At 42.0% G+C, this 18,157-nt stretch overlaps 1 protein-coding gene across 2 annotated transcripts in view; it reads left to right on the forward strand.

Moving 5' to 3' along the window:
* The window catches only part of LOC132780213 (rho guanine nucleotide exchange factor 1-like), a 75,735-nt gene that overhangs the window by 42,264 nt on the left and 15,314 nt on the right, over positions 1-18,157 (forward strand). The window contains exons 12-20 of one of the 2 annotated variants that reach the window (XM_067461618.1): positions 2,332-2,367; positions 4,862-5,068; positions 6,900-7,002; positions 7,236-7,247; positions 12,342-12,533; positions 12,792-13,018; positions 14,748-14,894; positions 16,155-16,237; positions 16,376-16,501. In XM_067461618.1, the coding sequence (XP_067317719.1) occupies positions 2,332-2,367; positions 4,862-5,068; positions 6,900-7,002; positions 7,236-7,247; positions 12,342-12,533; positions 12,792-13,018; positions 14,748-14,894; positions 16,155-16,237; positions 16,376-16,501 (1,133 nt within the window). The remainder of the gene's footprint in view (positions 1-2,331; positions 2,368-4,861; positions 5,069-6,899; positions 7,003-7,235; positions 7,248-12,341; positions 12,534-12,791; positions 13,019-14,747; positions 14,895-16,154; positions 16,238-16,375; positions 16,502-18,157) is intronic. The other variant, XM_067461619.1, reaches the window with a different exon arrangement.

Here is an 18,157-nt window from a genome sequence, read left to right on the forward strand (position 1 = left end):
TAAAACCCACCGTACATATCTTGGCCCAACTATTTCCTTTGCTAACCTAATAGTTGAAAGCAAAATTGTGGAAATTTAGGGAGGGTAGCCCTAAATGGCTAAGGGCCCACTTTGCAAATAAGTAGTAGACGTTTAGCACGAGCCTTACAACCCTTTGCAAAAGTGCAGCCTGAATTTAGGGTGATTGTTTTCCCTAAAAGGAGTATTTTGAATCATTGTTTGGACACTGTTGTGCATATACAGTGTTCCCTCGCTACTTCGCGGTTTGCTTTTCGCAGACTCGCTGTTTTGCAAATTTTGTCTCCCAGTTTATGAATGGTCGCCGTTGACCAGAGCGGCGTTCTAATCCTGCTTCCTGGCAACGATGGAGTGTGGGAGGGGGTTTCACCCTCCCCCACGGGAGAGGGGCAGCCAATCAAGAGAGATTGCAAAGCAAAGCGGAGATAGCTAACCAAAAAAAAGAAAGGTGTACGGTGCCTTTATGTCAGTCTGTAGGATCTAAATATCAAATAACTACTCACAAGCGGGCTTGCTTCAAAATGGATATATTGCTTGTATCTACTGGAATGTAACACCCGCGATAAGTGAGGCAACACTGTTTCCTAAATAGCAATATCAAATAACTACTCACAAGCAGGCTTGCTTTGAAATGGATATATTGCTTGTATATCCCGGAACGTAACACCCGCAATAAGTGAGGCAACCCTGTTTTCCTAAATAGCAATATCAAATAACTACTCACAAGCAGGCTTGCTTCAAAATGGATATATTGCTTGTATCTCCTGGAACGTAACACCCGCGATAAGTGAGGCAACCCTGTTTTCCTAAATAGCAATATCAAATAACTACTCACAAGCGGGCTTGCTTCAAAATGGATATATTGCTTGTATCTCCTGGAACGTAACACCCGCGATAAGTGAGGCAACCCTGTTTTCCTAAATAGCAATATCAAATAACTACTCACAAGCAGGCTTGCTTCAAAATGGATATATTGCTTGTATCTCCTGGAACGTAACACCCGCGATAAGTGAGGCAACCCTGTTTTCCTAAATAGCAATATCAAATAACTACTCACAAGCGGGCTTGCTTCAAAATGGATATATTGCTTGTATCTCCTGGAACGTAACACCCGCGATAAGTGAGGCAACCCTGTTTTCCTAAATAGCAATATCAAATAACTACTCACAAGCAGGCTTGCTTCAAAATGGATATATTGCTTGTATCTCCTGGAACGTAACACCCGCGATAAGTGAGGCAACCCTGTTTTCCTAAATAGCAATATCAAATAACTACTCACAAGCGGGCTTGCTTCAAAATGGATATATTGCTTGTATCTCCTGGAACGTAACACCCGCGATAAGTGAGGCAACCCTGTTTTCCTAAATAGCAATATCAAATAACTACTCACAAGCAGGCTTGCTTCAAAATGGATATATTGCTTGTATCTCCTGGAACGTAACACCCGCGATAAGTGAGGCAACCCTGTTTTCCTAAATAGCAATATCAAATAACTACTCACAAGCGGGCTTGCTTCAAAATGGATATATTGCTTGTATCTCCTGGAACGTAACACCCGCGATAAGTGAGGCAACACTGTATTCCTAAATAGCAATATAAAATAACTACTCACAAGTGGGCTTGCTTCGAAATGGATATATTGCTTGTATCTCTGGAACGTAACACCCGCGATAAGTGAGGCAACACTGTTTTCCTAAATAGCAATATCAAATAACTACTCACAAGCAGGCTTGCTTCAAAATTGATATATTGCTTGTATCTCCCAGAACGTAACATCCGCGATAAGTGAGGCAACACTTTTCCTAAATAGCAATATAAAATAACTACTCACAAGCGGGCTTGCTTCGAAATGGATATATTGCTTGTATTTCTTGGAACGTAACCCCGCGATAAGTGAAGCAACACTGTTTTCCTAAATAGCAATATTAAATAACTACTCACAAGTGGGCTTGCTTCGAAATGGATATATTGCTTGTATCTCCCAGAATGTAACACCCGCGATAAGCGAGGCAACACTGTTTTCCTAAATAGCAATGTAAAATAACTACTCACAAGCGGGCTTGCTTCGAAATGGATATATTGCTTGTATCTCCCGGAACGTAACACCCACAATAAGTGAGGCAACACTGTTTTCCTAAATAGCAATATAAAATATCTACTCACAAGCGGGCTTGCTTCAAAATGGATATATTGCTTGTATCTCCTGGAATGTAACACCCACAATAAGTGAGGCAACACTGTATTCCTGGGGAAGGTCTGGTTGTCCTTCTCCATTTCCCTCCTTCTTTATTTTCTTCCTCCGTTTCTTTGTAGATTCTGATTACAGACAGGCCAAACCCGAGGGTGAAGGTACCCAGAAACCCTGTGCCATCCCATAATAACCATAACAACAACAACAACAATGCATGGCACCCCAGTATAACACTAGGCGCTAACTTTCCTAGACATGATTTGACAATAACAGTGTCTTCCATCAGTGAACTGTAATAATAATAACAATAACAACAACAACAACAACAACAATAATACAGTTGACTCTTGATTAAACGGAACTCTCGAGCAAACAGCAAACAATACTTCAAATAAAAATAAAATCCAACCTACATTGAACTCAAATTGCACAAAATGTCACAAAACTGTCATCATAATACAGGTTGTTAATGTCCAGTATTAGTATTTAATAGCATTTCAATATTAATATTAATATTTCAGTAATATTGATAGGAATATCAAGACAATATAGAGTTTATGGTATGGTGGAGTATAGGATTTAGTATTAGTGAGGCCTATCTCTAACAGTATCAAGTATTCAGATCTAATAGTATGTCAGTAATATTGATATTAATATCAATTATTAGTAGTTAATTGTTTGGCAATAATATTGATATTAGTGTCAAGTATTAATAGTAGTATGGTGATAACATTGATATTAATATCAACTATTAAAAGTTAATCGTGTGGCAATTATTTGGCATTAATATCAAGTATTGATCATTAATAGTATGGTAAGAATATTAATATTAATATCAAGTATTGATAGTTTATAGTATGGCAATAGTATCAATTATTGATTATTAATAGTATAGTAATAATATCAATATGAATATCAAGTATTAATTGCTAATAGTATGGCAAAATATCAAAATTAATATCAAGTATTGATCATTAATAGTATGGTAAGAATATTAATATCAAGTATTGATAGTTTATAGTATGGGAATAATATCAATTATTGATTATTAATAGTATAGTAATAATATCAATATTAATATAAAGTATTAATTGCTAATAGTATGGCAAAAATATCAAAATTAATATCAAGTATTGATCATTAATAGTATGGTAAAAATATTAATATCAAGTATTGATAGTTTATAGTATGGGAATAATATCAATTATTGATTATTAATAGTATAGTAATAATATTAATATCAAGTATTAATTTTTAATAGTATGGCAAAAATATCAAAATTAATATCAAGTATTGATCAATAATATATGATAAGAATATTAATATTAATATCAAGAATTGATCATTAGTAGTAGGGCAATGATGATATTTATATCAAGTATTGAGAGTTCATAGTATGGCAATAATATCGATTATTGATTATTAATAGTATAGTAATAATATCAATATTAATATAAAGTATTAATTGCTAATAGTATGGCAAAAATATCAAAATTAATATCAAGTATTGATCATTAATAATATGGTAAGAATATTAATATTAATATCAAGTATTGATAGTTTATAATATGGGAATAATATCAATTATTGATTATTAATAGTATAGTAATAATATCAAAATTAATATCAAGTATTAATTGCTAATAGTATGGCAAAAATATCAAAATTAATATCAAGTATTGATCATTAATAATATGGTAAGAATATTAATTTTTATATATATTAATAGTTTATAGTATGGCAAAAATATCAAAATTAATATCAAGTATTGATCATTAATATATGGTAAGAATATGAATATTAATATCAAGAATTGATCATTAATAGTATGGTAAGAATATTAATATTAATATTAAGTATTGATAGTTTATAGTATGGGAATAATATCAATTATTGATTATTAATAGTATAGTAATAATATCAATATTAATATCAGGTATTAATTGTTAATAGTAGGGCAAAATATCAAAATTAATACCAAGTATTGATCATTGATAGTATGGTAAGAATATTAATATTAATATCAAAAATTGATAGTTATAGTATGGGAATAATATCAATTATTGATTATTAATAGTATAATAATATCAATATTAATATCAAGCATTAATTGTTAATAGTATGGCAATAATGTTGATATAATATCAAGTATTATACTGGCTGCTGATTGTGTGTATATATATATATATATATATATATCTCTCATTAATAGTTTATGAACTATTAATACTACATGGGGTCAGGAACCAGTATACTACTTGATTAAACATTAATATTGATGTTGACATATTATTAATATTAAGCATTAATATTTAATCATGTTTCAATAATAATATCAATACAGTTTATGATATGGGGTATACTTAGGCCTGTTTTCAATGGTAACTCTCAAGCAACCAGAAACTCCATTCATTCTCCCTTTATTTGCCCCACGGGTTCCGGTTAACTGAGAGTCTACTGTAATAATTTATATTAATAATAGTATACTAATATGTTCCTTGCGTTGTCCGACCAATCCCCTCGCATGCTTCCTTCTCCGTCCACTTGTCCGTCCACGCACCCGCCTGTCGACTTCACGGGTTCCGTTCACGTTCTGCGGGGGGTACCGTTGTCGCCGGGTTCCGTTAACGGTTCTGTTTCCCTCCTTTTTAGCGGGCGAGAAGTGCCTTCCGGCTCCGGACAGGAAAGGGACCAAGGGGCCCGAGGGGAACCCCCTCCGCCTCAAGGGGGGAGCCTCTTCCTCTTCCTCCTCCGTTTCCTCTTCCTCCTCCTCGGGGCCCGACCCGCCCGGGATCTGCGTCAGTGTCCACCCCCCGCCTCCTCCGTCCGGGGAGGGCGGCAACGAGGGAGAGGCCGCAGGTGAGTTGGGCAGGAAGAAGGACACCATCTGATCCCTCCTGGCAGGTGGCCATCCAAACTCATAGGCATTAGCCGTTTCGTAGAGAAATAGGGCTAAATAATCAAAGTTATTTACTGGAGTTGAGACTCCCAAGGTTCATCTAGACCAACCCCCTTCTGCCTTAAAGGAGGATACCATCCAATCCCCCGCGGCAGATGGCCATCCAACCTCAAGGACATCAGTTTCGTAGAGAAATAGGGCCAAAGAATCCATGATTCTTAGAGTTGGGACTCCCAAGGATCATCCAGACCAACCCCTTTCTGCCATAAAGGAAGGCACCGTCCGATCCCTCCCGGCAGATGGCCATCCGACTTTATAGGCATTAGCCATTTTGTAGAGAAGTAGGGCGAAAGAATCAAAGACTCCTAGAGTTGGGACCCCTAAGGACATTCAGGCCTCCCCTTTTCTGCCATAAAGGTCACTGTCAAAGCCCTCCCAAAAGATGGCCATCCAACCTCATAGACATCAGTTTTTCATAGAAAAGTAGGGCTCAAGAGTCCAAGATTGCTAGAGTGTAAAGGGACCCCCAGAGGCCATCCAGACCAACCCCTTTTTGTAAGTCAGGACAACACCATCCGATCCCTCTCAGCAGATGGCCACACAGCCTCCAATCCCTCCCGGCAGATGGCCATTCAACCTCAAGGGCATCAGTTTCATAGAGAAATAGAGGGCCAAATAATCAAAGATTCTTAGAGTTGGGACTCCCAAGGGTCATCCAGTCCAATCCCCATCTACCATAAAGGAGGACACCATCCGATCCCCACCAGCACATGGCCATCCAACCTCATAGAGAAATTGGGCTAAAAAATCAAAGCCCTCCCAACAGATGGCCATGCAGCCTCTGTTGAGAAACCTCTAGGTAAATGACATTGGAAGAGAGAATAGTATCATAGTCTCTTAAGGTTGGAAGAGACCCCCAAAGGCCATCCAGTCCACCCCCTTTGGCCATAAACGTAGAGCCAGAGCTTGCATTTTCCTAAACGTACTATTGTTCCAATGCAAGCCACGCTCGAAGCTGACGATACCATTTTTTAAAAATTTACTATACTTGTATACCGCCTTTCTCAGCCTATCGGTGACTAGTACACATAATGGCAAAACACATATTTATCAGTGGCATCTCTGCACAGCAAGGCAAGGGAACACATCGATCACAGTCTCCTTTAGGCTATAAACTAATTTATTATACCACTATTTACATTAGAAGTTAAGCACATTGTAAAACTGCTTCCTCTCAATTCGGCAACTACATCACGAACACAGAACACCTTGTTATCAGCACTAGTCCACACCTCCTGCATTCCAGAGTGGCGTATGACCTGCGTCCATTGCTCTAAAATGCAATGCTATGTGCCGATGGTAATTCCTGTGTGGAAAGGGTTAACTGAACCATGAAGGGAATCGGCATTTCTAGAGAGGTCATAAATCTTAGTGCAGAGAGCAATGGATGCAGGCCATACGTCACTCTAGAATGCAGGAGGTGTGGACTAGTGCTGATAACAAGGTGTTCTGTGTTCCCGGTGTACACAGTACAAACACACTTTGAAATCTACATTATACATTTCAAAACATCAACAATATTAAGCATCAAAACAATACAAAACCATAATAAAAAGAATGGAACAATAAAATTTTATCGTCAGCTTCAGCAGTGTTTATTTTGCATGGCATCCCATTGCATTGCACTGTATTCCTCTTCCTGCCTCTCCCCGGGAAAGGCAAGGGATGCAATACAATACGGTGCAATACAATACAATTCGATGCAATGTGTCGCCTTGGCTGTTGTTATAGGTGCGGACGGCCAATTTGGAGTGGATACCGGAGATTCCGTGGTTGCCGAGCAACCCTTGACCGGGGACCAACCCTTGCCCGACGACGGGATGGAAAACGAAAGGTGAGTTTAGCCTCAGTGGTCACCTTAACGAGGGAATGTTTGTGCCGACATTAACGGGAGAGTCTTAGCAATCCCAAGGCCGGGTTTCGGATTTGGATCTGGGTGCAAATCCTGTGGGTCGAACCCAATCTGCATATTGACATCTCAATGGAAGTGATTGTGCTCTCTTTCTTTCCTGCCTCCTTCCTCTTTAACATAATCACGCTTTCTCTCTTCTCGTTCTTCCTTTCTAGAAGGCGGAAAAGGTTGGTGGGCTTCCCTTTCTCCCCTCCCTCCCTTTGCATGAAACCCCTCCTTCCTCTTCGGGGGGGAAAAGGCACTCCAAGCAGGATAAGTATATCTTGATCTCAATAACAATGTCATGTTAGTTTGTGGGATCGACAGAACTCAAAAACCACTGGGCGAATGGACACCAAATTTGGACACAAGACACGCAACAACTCAATGTATGTCCTTCACTCAAAAAAATGATTTTGTCATTTGGGAGTTGTAGTTGCTGGGATTTATAGTTCACCTACAATCAAAGAGTCGCCGACACCGCGTTGAGTCGCCGATTTAGGCTGAGAAACGGCGGTATATAAGCACAGTAATAAATAAATAAAGAGCATTCTGACCACCACCAACGATGGAATTGAACCAAACTTGGCACACAGTTCTCCCCTGACCAACAGAAAATACTGGAAAGGTTTGGTGGGCATTGACCTTGAGTTTGGGAGTTGTAGTTCACCTACATCCAGAGATCACTATGGACTCAAACAATGATGGATCTGGACCAAGCTCTACACGAAGACTCAATAAGGTCAAATGTGAACACTGGTGGAGAACCTTGACATTTGGGAGTTGTAGTTGCTGGGATTTATAGTTAACCTACAATCAAAAGCATTCTGAACTTCATCAATGATGGAATTGAACCAAACTTGGCACACAGAACTCCCATGACCAACAGAAAATACTGGAATTGTTTGATGGGAGGTGTCCTTTGGTTTTGGAGTTGTAGTTCACCTACATCCAGAGATCACTGTGCACTCAAACAATGATGGATTCGGACCAAACTCTACATGAAGACTCAATATGCCCAAATGAGAACACTGGTGGAGTTTGGGGAAAATACAATCTTGACATTTGGGAGTTGTAGTTCCTGGGATTTGTAGTTTACCTACAATCACAGAGCATTCTGAACCCCACCAATGATAGAATTGTGCCAAACCTCCCACACAGAACCCCCATGACCACCAGAGTGGGCCACAGCGACGTGTGGCAGGGGATGGCTAGGCACTCATAAAAACACTGAAAAATACAGCAGAAGGGACTTAAAAAGCCAAAAAAATAAAAAAAGCATTACAATGCATGCACAAAACCACATATGTAAATGTAAACACACATATACACAAATATACACACACAAAACACATATATACAGACTGGGCCACAGCAACATGTGGCAGGGGGTGGCTAGTATATATATATAAATAAAAATGTAATGTTTGTTTGTGGGATTAACATAACTGAAAAACCACTGGATGAATCGACACCAAATTTGGACACAAGACACCTCTCAGGCCAACGAGTGACCATCACTCACAAAAACACTGAAAAACACAGCGGAAGGGACTTAAAAAGCCAAAAAATTTAAAAATACATTACAACTCATGCACAAAATTACACACACACACATGCATACACACACATACATACACACACACATACATATATACACAAACACACTATACACATATATACACACGCAAAACACATATACACAGACTGGGCCACAGCAACTCATGGCAGGGGATGGCTAGTATCTATATAAATAAAAATGTAATGTTAGTTTGTGGGATTAACGTAACTCAAAAACCACAGGGTGAATTGACAACAACAATCGACAACAAATTTGGACACAAGACACCTCTCAGGACAATGAGTGACCATCACCCATAAAAACATTGAAAAACACGTCAGAAAAGACTTAAAAAGTCAAAAAAGCAAAAAGACATCACAGCACATGCGCAAAACAACAGATATACACAAAACGTGTATACACAAATATATATATACACACACACAACAGCATTTATACACACGCAAAACACATAGACACAGACTGGGCCACAGCAACGCGTGGCACGGGTCGGCTGGTCTATATAAATAAAAATGTCATGTTCGTTTGTGGGATGAATGTAACTCAAAAAGCACTGGACGAATGGACACCAAATTTGGACACAAGACACCTCTCAGGCCAAAGACTGACCATCACTCATAAAGACACTGAAAAACACAGCGGAAGGGACTTAAAAAGCCAAAAAATAAAAAAATACATTACAAAACTACATATATATACACAAACACACATATAAACTCATATACACAAATATGTACACACGCATATATACACAAAGAAGGAAAGAGAGAAGGAAGGATGGACGAAAAGAACAAAGGAAGGGAAGAAAGAGGTAGAGAAGGAAGAAAGGAGAGAAAGAGAAGGGAAATAAAAAGGGAGAGGAAGGAAAGAGGGAAGGAGAGAAGGAAAGAAAAAGGGGAAGGAAGGAGGGAGGGAAGAAAGGAGAGAAAGAAAGAGGGGGGAAAGAAAGAAGGAAATAGAAGGAAGGATGAACGCAAAGAGCGACGGAAGAAAGGAAGGAAAGAGGTAGAGAAGGAGGAAAGGAGAGAAAAAAAGAAGGGAAATAAAAAGGGGGAGGAAGGAAAGAGGGAGGGAAGAAAGGAAGGAGAGAAGGAAAGGAAAAGGGAAAGAAGGGAAGAGGGAGGGAAAAAAGGAGAGAAAGAAAAAGGGAAGGAAAGAGAAGGAAGGATGGACGCAAAGAGCGATGGAAGAAAGGAAAGAAAGAGGTAGAGAAGGAGGAAAGGAGAGAAAAAAGAAGGGAAATAAAAAGGGGGAGGAAGTAAAGAGGGAGGGAAGGAAGGAAGGAGAGAAGGAAAGCAAAAAGGGGAAAGAAGGAAAGAGGGAGGGAAAAAAGGGAGAGAAAGAAAGAGGGAAGGAAAGAGAAGGAAGGATGGACGCAAAGAGTGAAGGAAAGAAAGAAAGGTAGAGAAGGAAAAAAGGAGAAAAAGAAGGGGAATAAAAAGGGGGGAAGAAAGGAAAGAGGTAGAGAAGGAAGAAAGGATAGAAAAAAGGAAAGGAAGTAAAAAGTGAGGGAAGAAAGAAGAGAAAGAAAGAGGGAAGGAAAGAAGGAAGGAAAGAGGAGGAAGGATGGATGCAAAAAGCAAGAGAAGAAAGGAAAGAGAGGTAGAGAAGGAGGAAAGGAGAGAAAAAAGAAGGGAAATAAAAAGCGGGAGGGAGAGAAGAAAGGAGAGAAAGAAAGAGGAAGGGAAAGAAGGATGGACACAAAGAGTGAAGGGAGGAAGGCAAGAAAGAGGTACAAAAGGAAGAAAGGAGAGAAAGAGAAGGGAAATAAAAGGGGAAGGAAGGAAAGAGGTAGAGAAGGAAGGAAGAAGAGAAGGAAAGAAAAAAAGGAGAGAGGGAGGGAAGGTTGGGCGCAGGAACACGTGGTGGGTACAGCTAATTATATATATCTCGCTCTGCAGTACACCCCTTTGGGGCCCTGGATCAATAGGAATGGGGTGGGCAAATTTGGGGGTCTCTTTGGGGGGCCCTTTGCAATGAGGGGCAACCTTTTGAGGGGTGCCTGGGTCTCTCTCTCTCTCTCACGATGCTTTTCTCTCCCTTTCTCTCCCCTTCTCACTGCATGTGCTAACGTCCTGTCTCCCCACGCTCCAAATTTGGGCACGTTTCCTCTCCTTTGCGGCATCTGAATATCTCCCTTCTCTTGGTCCCTTGTCTCTTCCTTGTTGGTATCCTTTTCCTTTGGGTCTGTGATGATGACAATCCGTGCTTTCCTGTGTCTGCTTGTGATTGGTCTCAAAATGGGCCTTGGTTCTGGCATCGTATGGGTCAACGGTGCCTATATTCTGTGCGTCTGCCCATGATCGGCTTCTTGACCCTTCATGCAATGGCTCGCCCTTTGCCAAAATTGGGCCTTTGCGGCACCCGTTCCTCTGGGTCTTTTGTGCTGACAACCCATGCCTGTTCCCGGTCTGTTGTGTCTCTGTGCATTGACATATTGGCTCCCCTTTTGGCATTCATTCCTTGCAAAAACTGGTGGTATTTGCACTCCTTTTTTGCATGCATTCCTTACAAAAACTGGCCATATTTGCTCCCCTTTTTTGACTTCACTTCCTTGCCAAAAACCGGCCATATTTACTTCCCTTTTTGGCATCACTTCCTTGCCAAAAACTGGCCTTATTTGCTCCCCTTTTTTGCATCAATTCCTTGCAAAAACTGGTCATATTTGCACTCCTTTTTGGCATCCCTTCCTTGCAAAAACTGGCCTTATTTGCACTCCTTTTTGATATCACTTCCTTGCCAATAACCGGCCACATTGGCTCCTCTTTTTTGTTATTCCTTCCTTGCCAAAAACTGGCCATATTTACTTCCCTTTCTGGCATCACTTCCTTCCCAAAAACTGGCTTTTTTTTGCTCCCCTTTTCGCCATTCATTCCTTGCCAAAAATTGGCCATATTTACTTCCCTTTTTTGCATCAATTCCTTGCAAAAACTGGCCATATTTGCTCTCCTTTTTGCCATTCATTCCTTGCCAAAAACTGGCCTTATTTGCTCCCCTTTTTTGCATCCATTCCTTGCAAAAACTGGCCATATTTGCACTCCTTTTTCGCATCACTCCTTTTGCCAAAACCTGACCACATTTGCTCCGCTTTTGGTATCCCTTCCTTCCCAAAAACTGGGCATATTTGCACTCCTTTTTGGCATTTGTTCCTTGCAAAACTGGTCATATTTGCATTCTTTTTTGGTATTGTTTCTTGCAAAAACTGGCCATATTTGCTCCCCTTTTTGGCATTTCTTCCTTGCAAAAAACTGGCCATATTTCTTTACTCCCCTTTGGGTATCTGTTCCTTGCCAAAACGGGCCATATTTACTCCCCTGTTGGCGTCCGAACCTGTGCCTTGTTTCCAATGGGACTTTGGTACTGATGGTTGTCCTGTCCTGTGTATCCATCCGTTATTGGTCTGTTGTGTCCCGATGCAATTCCCATGATTGCATTTGTTACTATGGGTCCTGTTGTGTTGAAAACCCATGCCATTCTGTGTGCATTTGTTGTGGGTCTGTTGTATCTCCATGCGATGCCCCTTTGCTCAAATGGGGCACATACTTGTGCCATTCCTATGGGTCCCTTGTGCCGACGATCCACGCCTCTGTGTGTCCATCCATCCATTACAATCCATTTGTGGTCCCTCCGTTGCCGCTCCCCGTCTCTGCCCCTTGTCTTGTCCAAACTGGTCAACTGTTTGGCTGCCTGCTCCGGCCAGGCTGACCGGGAGGCTGGGCCGGTCGGAGAGCCTCCGTGTCTGCGAGCGCAAGCGGTCCTTGCGTGGCTCGGGCAAAGGCAAGCAGCCGCGTTCCCGGAGCGACGTGGATGCCGAGGCCGCCACACGCGCCACGCAGATGCAGCAGCAGGAGGCACACAAGATGCAACAGATGCAGCAAAAAGGCAGTCGCAAGTGAGTGCGGAGGAGGGCGGCCCCCAGGAGAGAGGGGCCGGAGGAGACCCAGGACTGTATTGGTCTGGTCCCCATTGAGTCACCAGATTGGCTGGTCTTGGCGTGGACTCATCGGTCATGGCCCCTTCACTCTCTTTTCCTATTATTATCATTATTGTTGTTGTTGTTGTCTGGTTGTGCCCCTTCAGTGCCTTTGCTGTTGTTGTTGTTGTTGTTTGGCGGCCGCCCTGACCCCTTGCGTTGTGTGTCTCCCTTCAGCCTGGAGCCCCCCGGGGGAGGAGGAGGAGGAGGGGATCCCTCTCCGCAGCCCTCCCCGCTGTCCTTTCTGCCTGCCCAGTCTGAGGAGGCTGAGCCTGCGCCGCCCCCGCCTTCGCGCAGCGTTCCGGAGCTTGAGATGGAGCCGCCCAACTGGCGCGACCTCGTCCCCCCCGGGACCCTCCTCGGGCTGAAGAAGAGCCAAGTCAAGAGGCAGGAAGTCATCAACGGTGAGGGGCAGGGAGGGAGAGGTGGGGGAGGGGGCAGAGAGATGGATGGATGGATGGATGGACGGAGAGGTAGGTAGGTAGGTAGGTAGATATGTAGGAGAGAGAGAGATAGGCGGGATGGATGGATGGATAGATAAGGATAGGTAGACAGGCAGATCTATTTGGACTGAAGAACAGCCACATCAAGCAGCAGGAAGTCATCAACAGTGAGAGAGAGAAAGAGATAGAAAAATGGATGAGTGGGTGGATGGATAGACAGATAGGAGAGAGAGAGATGGGATGGATGGATGAATGGATGAATTGGTGGATGGATGGATGGATAGATAGATATAGAATTGTAGAGTTGGAAGGGACTCCCAAAGACATCTAGCCCAAGCCCTTCTGCCTGACAGGAGGACACCATTCAAGCCCTCCCAATGGATGGACGGATGGATAGACAGACAGACAGGAGGGAGAGGGAGTGGAGGGATAGATAGAAAAATGGATGAGTGGATGGACGGATGAGAGATTTGAGGGATGGATAGATAGAAGGAAGGGATGGATGGATGGGTAGGTAGGTAGGTAGATTGATTGATTGATTGATTGATTGATTGATTGATTGATTGATTGATTGATGAGTGGATGGATGGACAGATGGAGAAACGAGAGATTTGAGGGATAGATAGAAGGAAGGGATGGATGGATGGATAGATAGATGGATAGATAGATAAATGGATGAGTGGATGGATGGATGGATGGATGGACGGACAAACAAGAGATTTGAGGGATAGATAGAAGGGAGGGAGGGAGGGAGAGAGAGAAAGAGAGAGATAGATGGATAGACAGATAAATAGATGAGTGAATGGATGGACGGACGGACAAACGAGATTTGAGGGATAGATAGAAGGAAGGGATGGATGGATGGATAGACACATAGATAAATGGATGAGTGGATGGATGGACAGACGGACTAATGAGAGATTTGAGGGATAGATAGAAGGAAGGGATGGATGGATGGATAGACACATAGATAAATGGATGAGTGGATGGATGGACAGACGGACTAATGAGAGATTTGAGGGATAGATAGAAGGAAGGGATGGATGGATGGATAGACACATAGATAAATGGATGAGTGGATGGATGGACAGACGGACTAATGAGAGATTTGAGGGATAGATAGAAGGAAGGGATGGATGGATGGATAGACACATAGATAAATGGATGAGTGGATGGATGGACAGACGGACTAATGAGAGATTTGAGGGATAGATAGAAGGAAGGGATGGATGGATGGATAGACACATAGATAAATGGATGAGTGGATGGATGGACAGACGGACTAATGAGAGATTTGAGGGATAGATAGAAGGAAGGGATGGATGGATGGATAGACACATAGATAAATGGATGAGTGGATGGATGGACGGGCAGATGGATGGATGAGAGATTTGAGGGATTGATAGAAGGAAGGGATGGATGGATGGATGGATGGATGGATGGATGGATGGATAGATAGATAGATAGATAGATAGATAGATAGATAGATAGATAGATAAATGGATGAGGGGATGGATAGATAGATAGACATATAGATAGGAGAGAGAGAGGTGGGAGGGATAGATGGATGGATGGCTAGATGAGAACCAGGGCTGTAGAACCCTGGAGTTGTCCAAGGGAGAAGGCGGGGGTGTGCTGACGGTGTCTCTCTCTCTCTCTCTCTCTCTCCCCCCCCCCCCCCCCCCGTCAGAGCTGTTCATCACGGAGCACGCCCACCTGCGTATGCTGCGGGTCCTGCTGGAGGTCTTCTACCAGCCCTTGTTGGCCGAGGGGTTCTTCAGCGAGAGGGACCTGGCCAACATCTTCCCCTCCCTCGAGGACCTCGTCGACGAGCACAGTGAGTGGGAGCGTGCGGGGGGGGGGGGGGGGGGGCTCTGGGGACAAGAGCCAAGGGACAAGGGTCCAGGCAGGGAGGGACACCCCCCTCCCCATCCGAATCCCCCTCCTCTTCTTTATTCACCATTGTTCTTCCTTCCTTCCTTTCCTTTTCTCTTTCCTTCCATTCCATCCATCTTTTATTTCCCACTAGCTGTACCTTCCCTCTTTCTCTTCTTCTTTCCCTCCTTCCTTCACTCCCTCTTTCTTATCTTTCTTCCCTTTTTTCTTCTCTCCTTCCTTCCTTTCCTCTTTTCCTTCTCTCTTTCTCTCTTTTCTTCCTTCTCTACCTCTTTCCTTCCTTCCTTCCTTCCTTCCTTCGCTTTTTGCTTCCATCCTTCCTTCTCTCTTCCCTTCTTTCCTTCCCTCCTTCTTTCTCTCCATCTTTCCCTCCTTCCCTTTTCTTCTTTCCTTCTCTCCTTCCGTCCCTCTTTTTCTTTTCCTTCTCTCTTTCTCTCCTTTCTTCCTTCTCCACCTCTTTTCTTTCCTTCCTTCTCTCTTTCCCTCCCTCTTTCTCTTCTTCTTTCTTTCCTTCTCTCCTTCCTTCCTTCCGTCCCTCTTTTTCTTTTCCTTCTCTAACTCTTTTCTTTCCTTCCTTCTCTCTTTCCTTCTTTCTTTCCCTCCCTCTTTCTCTTCTTTTTCCTTCTTTCCTTCCTTCCTTCCGTCCCTCTTTTTCTTTTCCTTCTCTCTTTCTCTCCTTTCTTCCTTCTCTACCTCTTTTCTTTACTTCCTTCTCTCTTTCTTTCTTTCTTTCCCTCCCTTTTCTCTCCTTTCTTTCTTTCCTTCTCTCCTTCCTTCCTTCCTTCTTTTTCTTTTCCTTCTCTTTCTCTCCTTTCTTCCTTCTCTACCTCTTTCCTTTCTTCCTTTGCTCTTTCCTTCTTTCTTTCCCTCCCTCTTTCTCTCTCTCTTCTTTCTTTCTCTCCTTCCTTCCCTCCCTCTTCCTTCCCTTTTTTCTGTATCGCCATTTAGCTTTTATGGGCTTTTTAAGTCCCTTCCGCTGTGTTTTCCAGTGTTTTGATGAGTGATGGTCACTCATTGGCCTGAGAGGTGCCTTGTGTCCCAATTTGGTGTCCATTCGCCCAGTGGATTTTGAGTTCTGTGAATCCCACAAACGAACATTACATTGTAATTTAGATAGATTGGCCTCCTTTCTTGTCCTCCTTCTTTTGTTTATGGATGCTCTTCTTTCATTCTTCCCTCCTTCCTTCCTCTCCTTCGGCAGAAGTCTTCCTGGAGAGCTTGAAGAAACTCCGGGAGGAGAACAACTCCATCGTGTCCGAAATCGGGAGCGCCCTTCTGGCCCGGGTGAGAGAGAGAGAGAGAGAGAGAGAGAGAAGGAGGCGGGGATTGGGAAGGAGGAGAGAGGGAGAGGCTGGGAGCGGGGACTCCTTCTGCATGGCCCCCTCCCTCCCTCCATCAATTGATGCCTTCCTCCCTTCCCAGTTTGACGGCTCCGAAGGGAACTGGTTCCAGAAGATCTCGGCCCGCTTCTGCAGCCGGCAGTCCTTTGCGCTGGAGCAGCTGAAGGCCAAGCAGAAGAAGGAGCCCCGCTTCAACCAGTTCATCCAGGTCTCCCTCTTGGCTTTTACTCAACCAAGGCCCTAGTCCTTAAGGAGGCCAGAGCACGGCTTTAGCCCAGAGCCTCCCTTGCTCAGGAGGATGGACTAGGTGGCCTCTGGGGGACCCCTCTAGGACTCGGATTCCCTGCAATGGTTCCCTTTTAGGTTTTTCAACCAGTTAGTTTCCATCTTTGGGGTGCAAGGAAGTATTATGGGGGGAAAAGACACACTTTCCCCCCATAACAAACATTTCTTAAAAATTGGGTGTTGTGCCTTAGAATTGCAAGAGCTTTTCATATATAAATATACATAAATGGAATGTTCGTTTGGATGAATTTTGACACGATACACCTAACAGTCCAACGAGTGTCCATCACCCCTAAAACACACACACAAAAGCCCCAACAGAATGGACTTAGAACCCCAGAAAATAAACAATATGTACATATACACTCATATATGTATACACATGCACACATACATATATATATACACACTTATATGCATATATGTATACACAAGCACACACATATGCACAATATACGTATACACATAGAAACACAGTAATGCACAAATATATACACATATATACACACATGCACACATACATACAAACACACAATATATATATATACACACAAGCAAACACAAATATACACATACATATACACACATATATACTTATACACATGCACACATATATGCACACATATATACACACATATATACATATTCACATGCACACATACAGATACATATATACATACCTATAAACACATATGTGCATATACACAAGCATACACATATACACAATTTATGTATACACATATAAACACAGAAATACACAATTATATACACATATACACACATGCACACACATATATACACCCACATATATACACATATACACAGACACACAATATATATAACACAAGCACACACAAATATACACATGCACACATACATACACATATATACATATACACATGCACGCATACATATACACATACATACATTCATACACACATATAAGCATATACACAAGCACACACAAATATACACATACATATACACTTGCACACATACAGATACATATACACATACATATATAAACACATATATGCATATACATAAACACACACATATACACACATGTATACACCCATATATATATATATGTGTGTGTGTGTGTGTGTGTGTATATGTGTATATATGTATATATATCAATGCAAACACCATATATACACATACACAAATATATACACACACAAAACATATACACAGACTTGGCCACAGCAACGTATGATGGGACAGTGCATATATGTGTGTGTGTGTGTATACACATACGCACACATATATACATATATATATATATATATATATACACACACACACGCACACATATACATACATATATATATATATATATATATATACACACACACACACACACACAGACACACACTAAATAATAATAATAATAAACTTTATTTATACCCTGCCATCATCTCCCCGAGGGGTCTCGGGGCGGCTTACATGAGGCCATGCCCAACAATACAGAAATGCAAATAAACAACACACAATGACAATAAAATATAAAAAATAAAAAAATAAAATTCCAAAAAACAATATAAATAAGCACATATATAGTAACTTGTCATAGAAC

This window comes from Anolis sagrei, chromosome Y, assembly GCF_037176765.1.
Source record: "Anolis sagrei isolate rAnoSag1 chromosome Y, rAnoSag1.mat, whole genome shotgun sequence".
Taxonomy (NCBI): Eukaryota; Metazoa; Chordata; class Lepidosauria; order Squamata; family Dactyloidae; genus Anolis; species Anolis sagrei.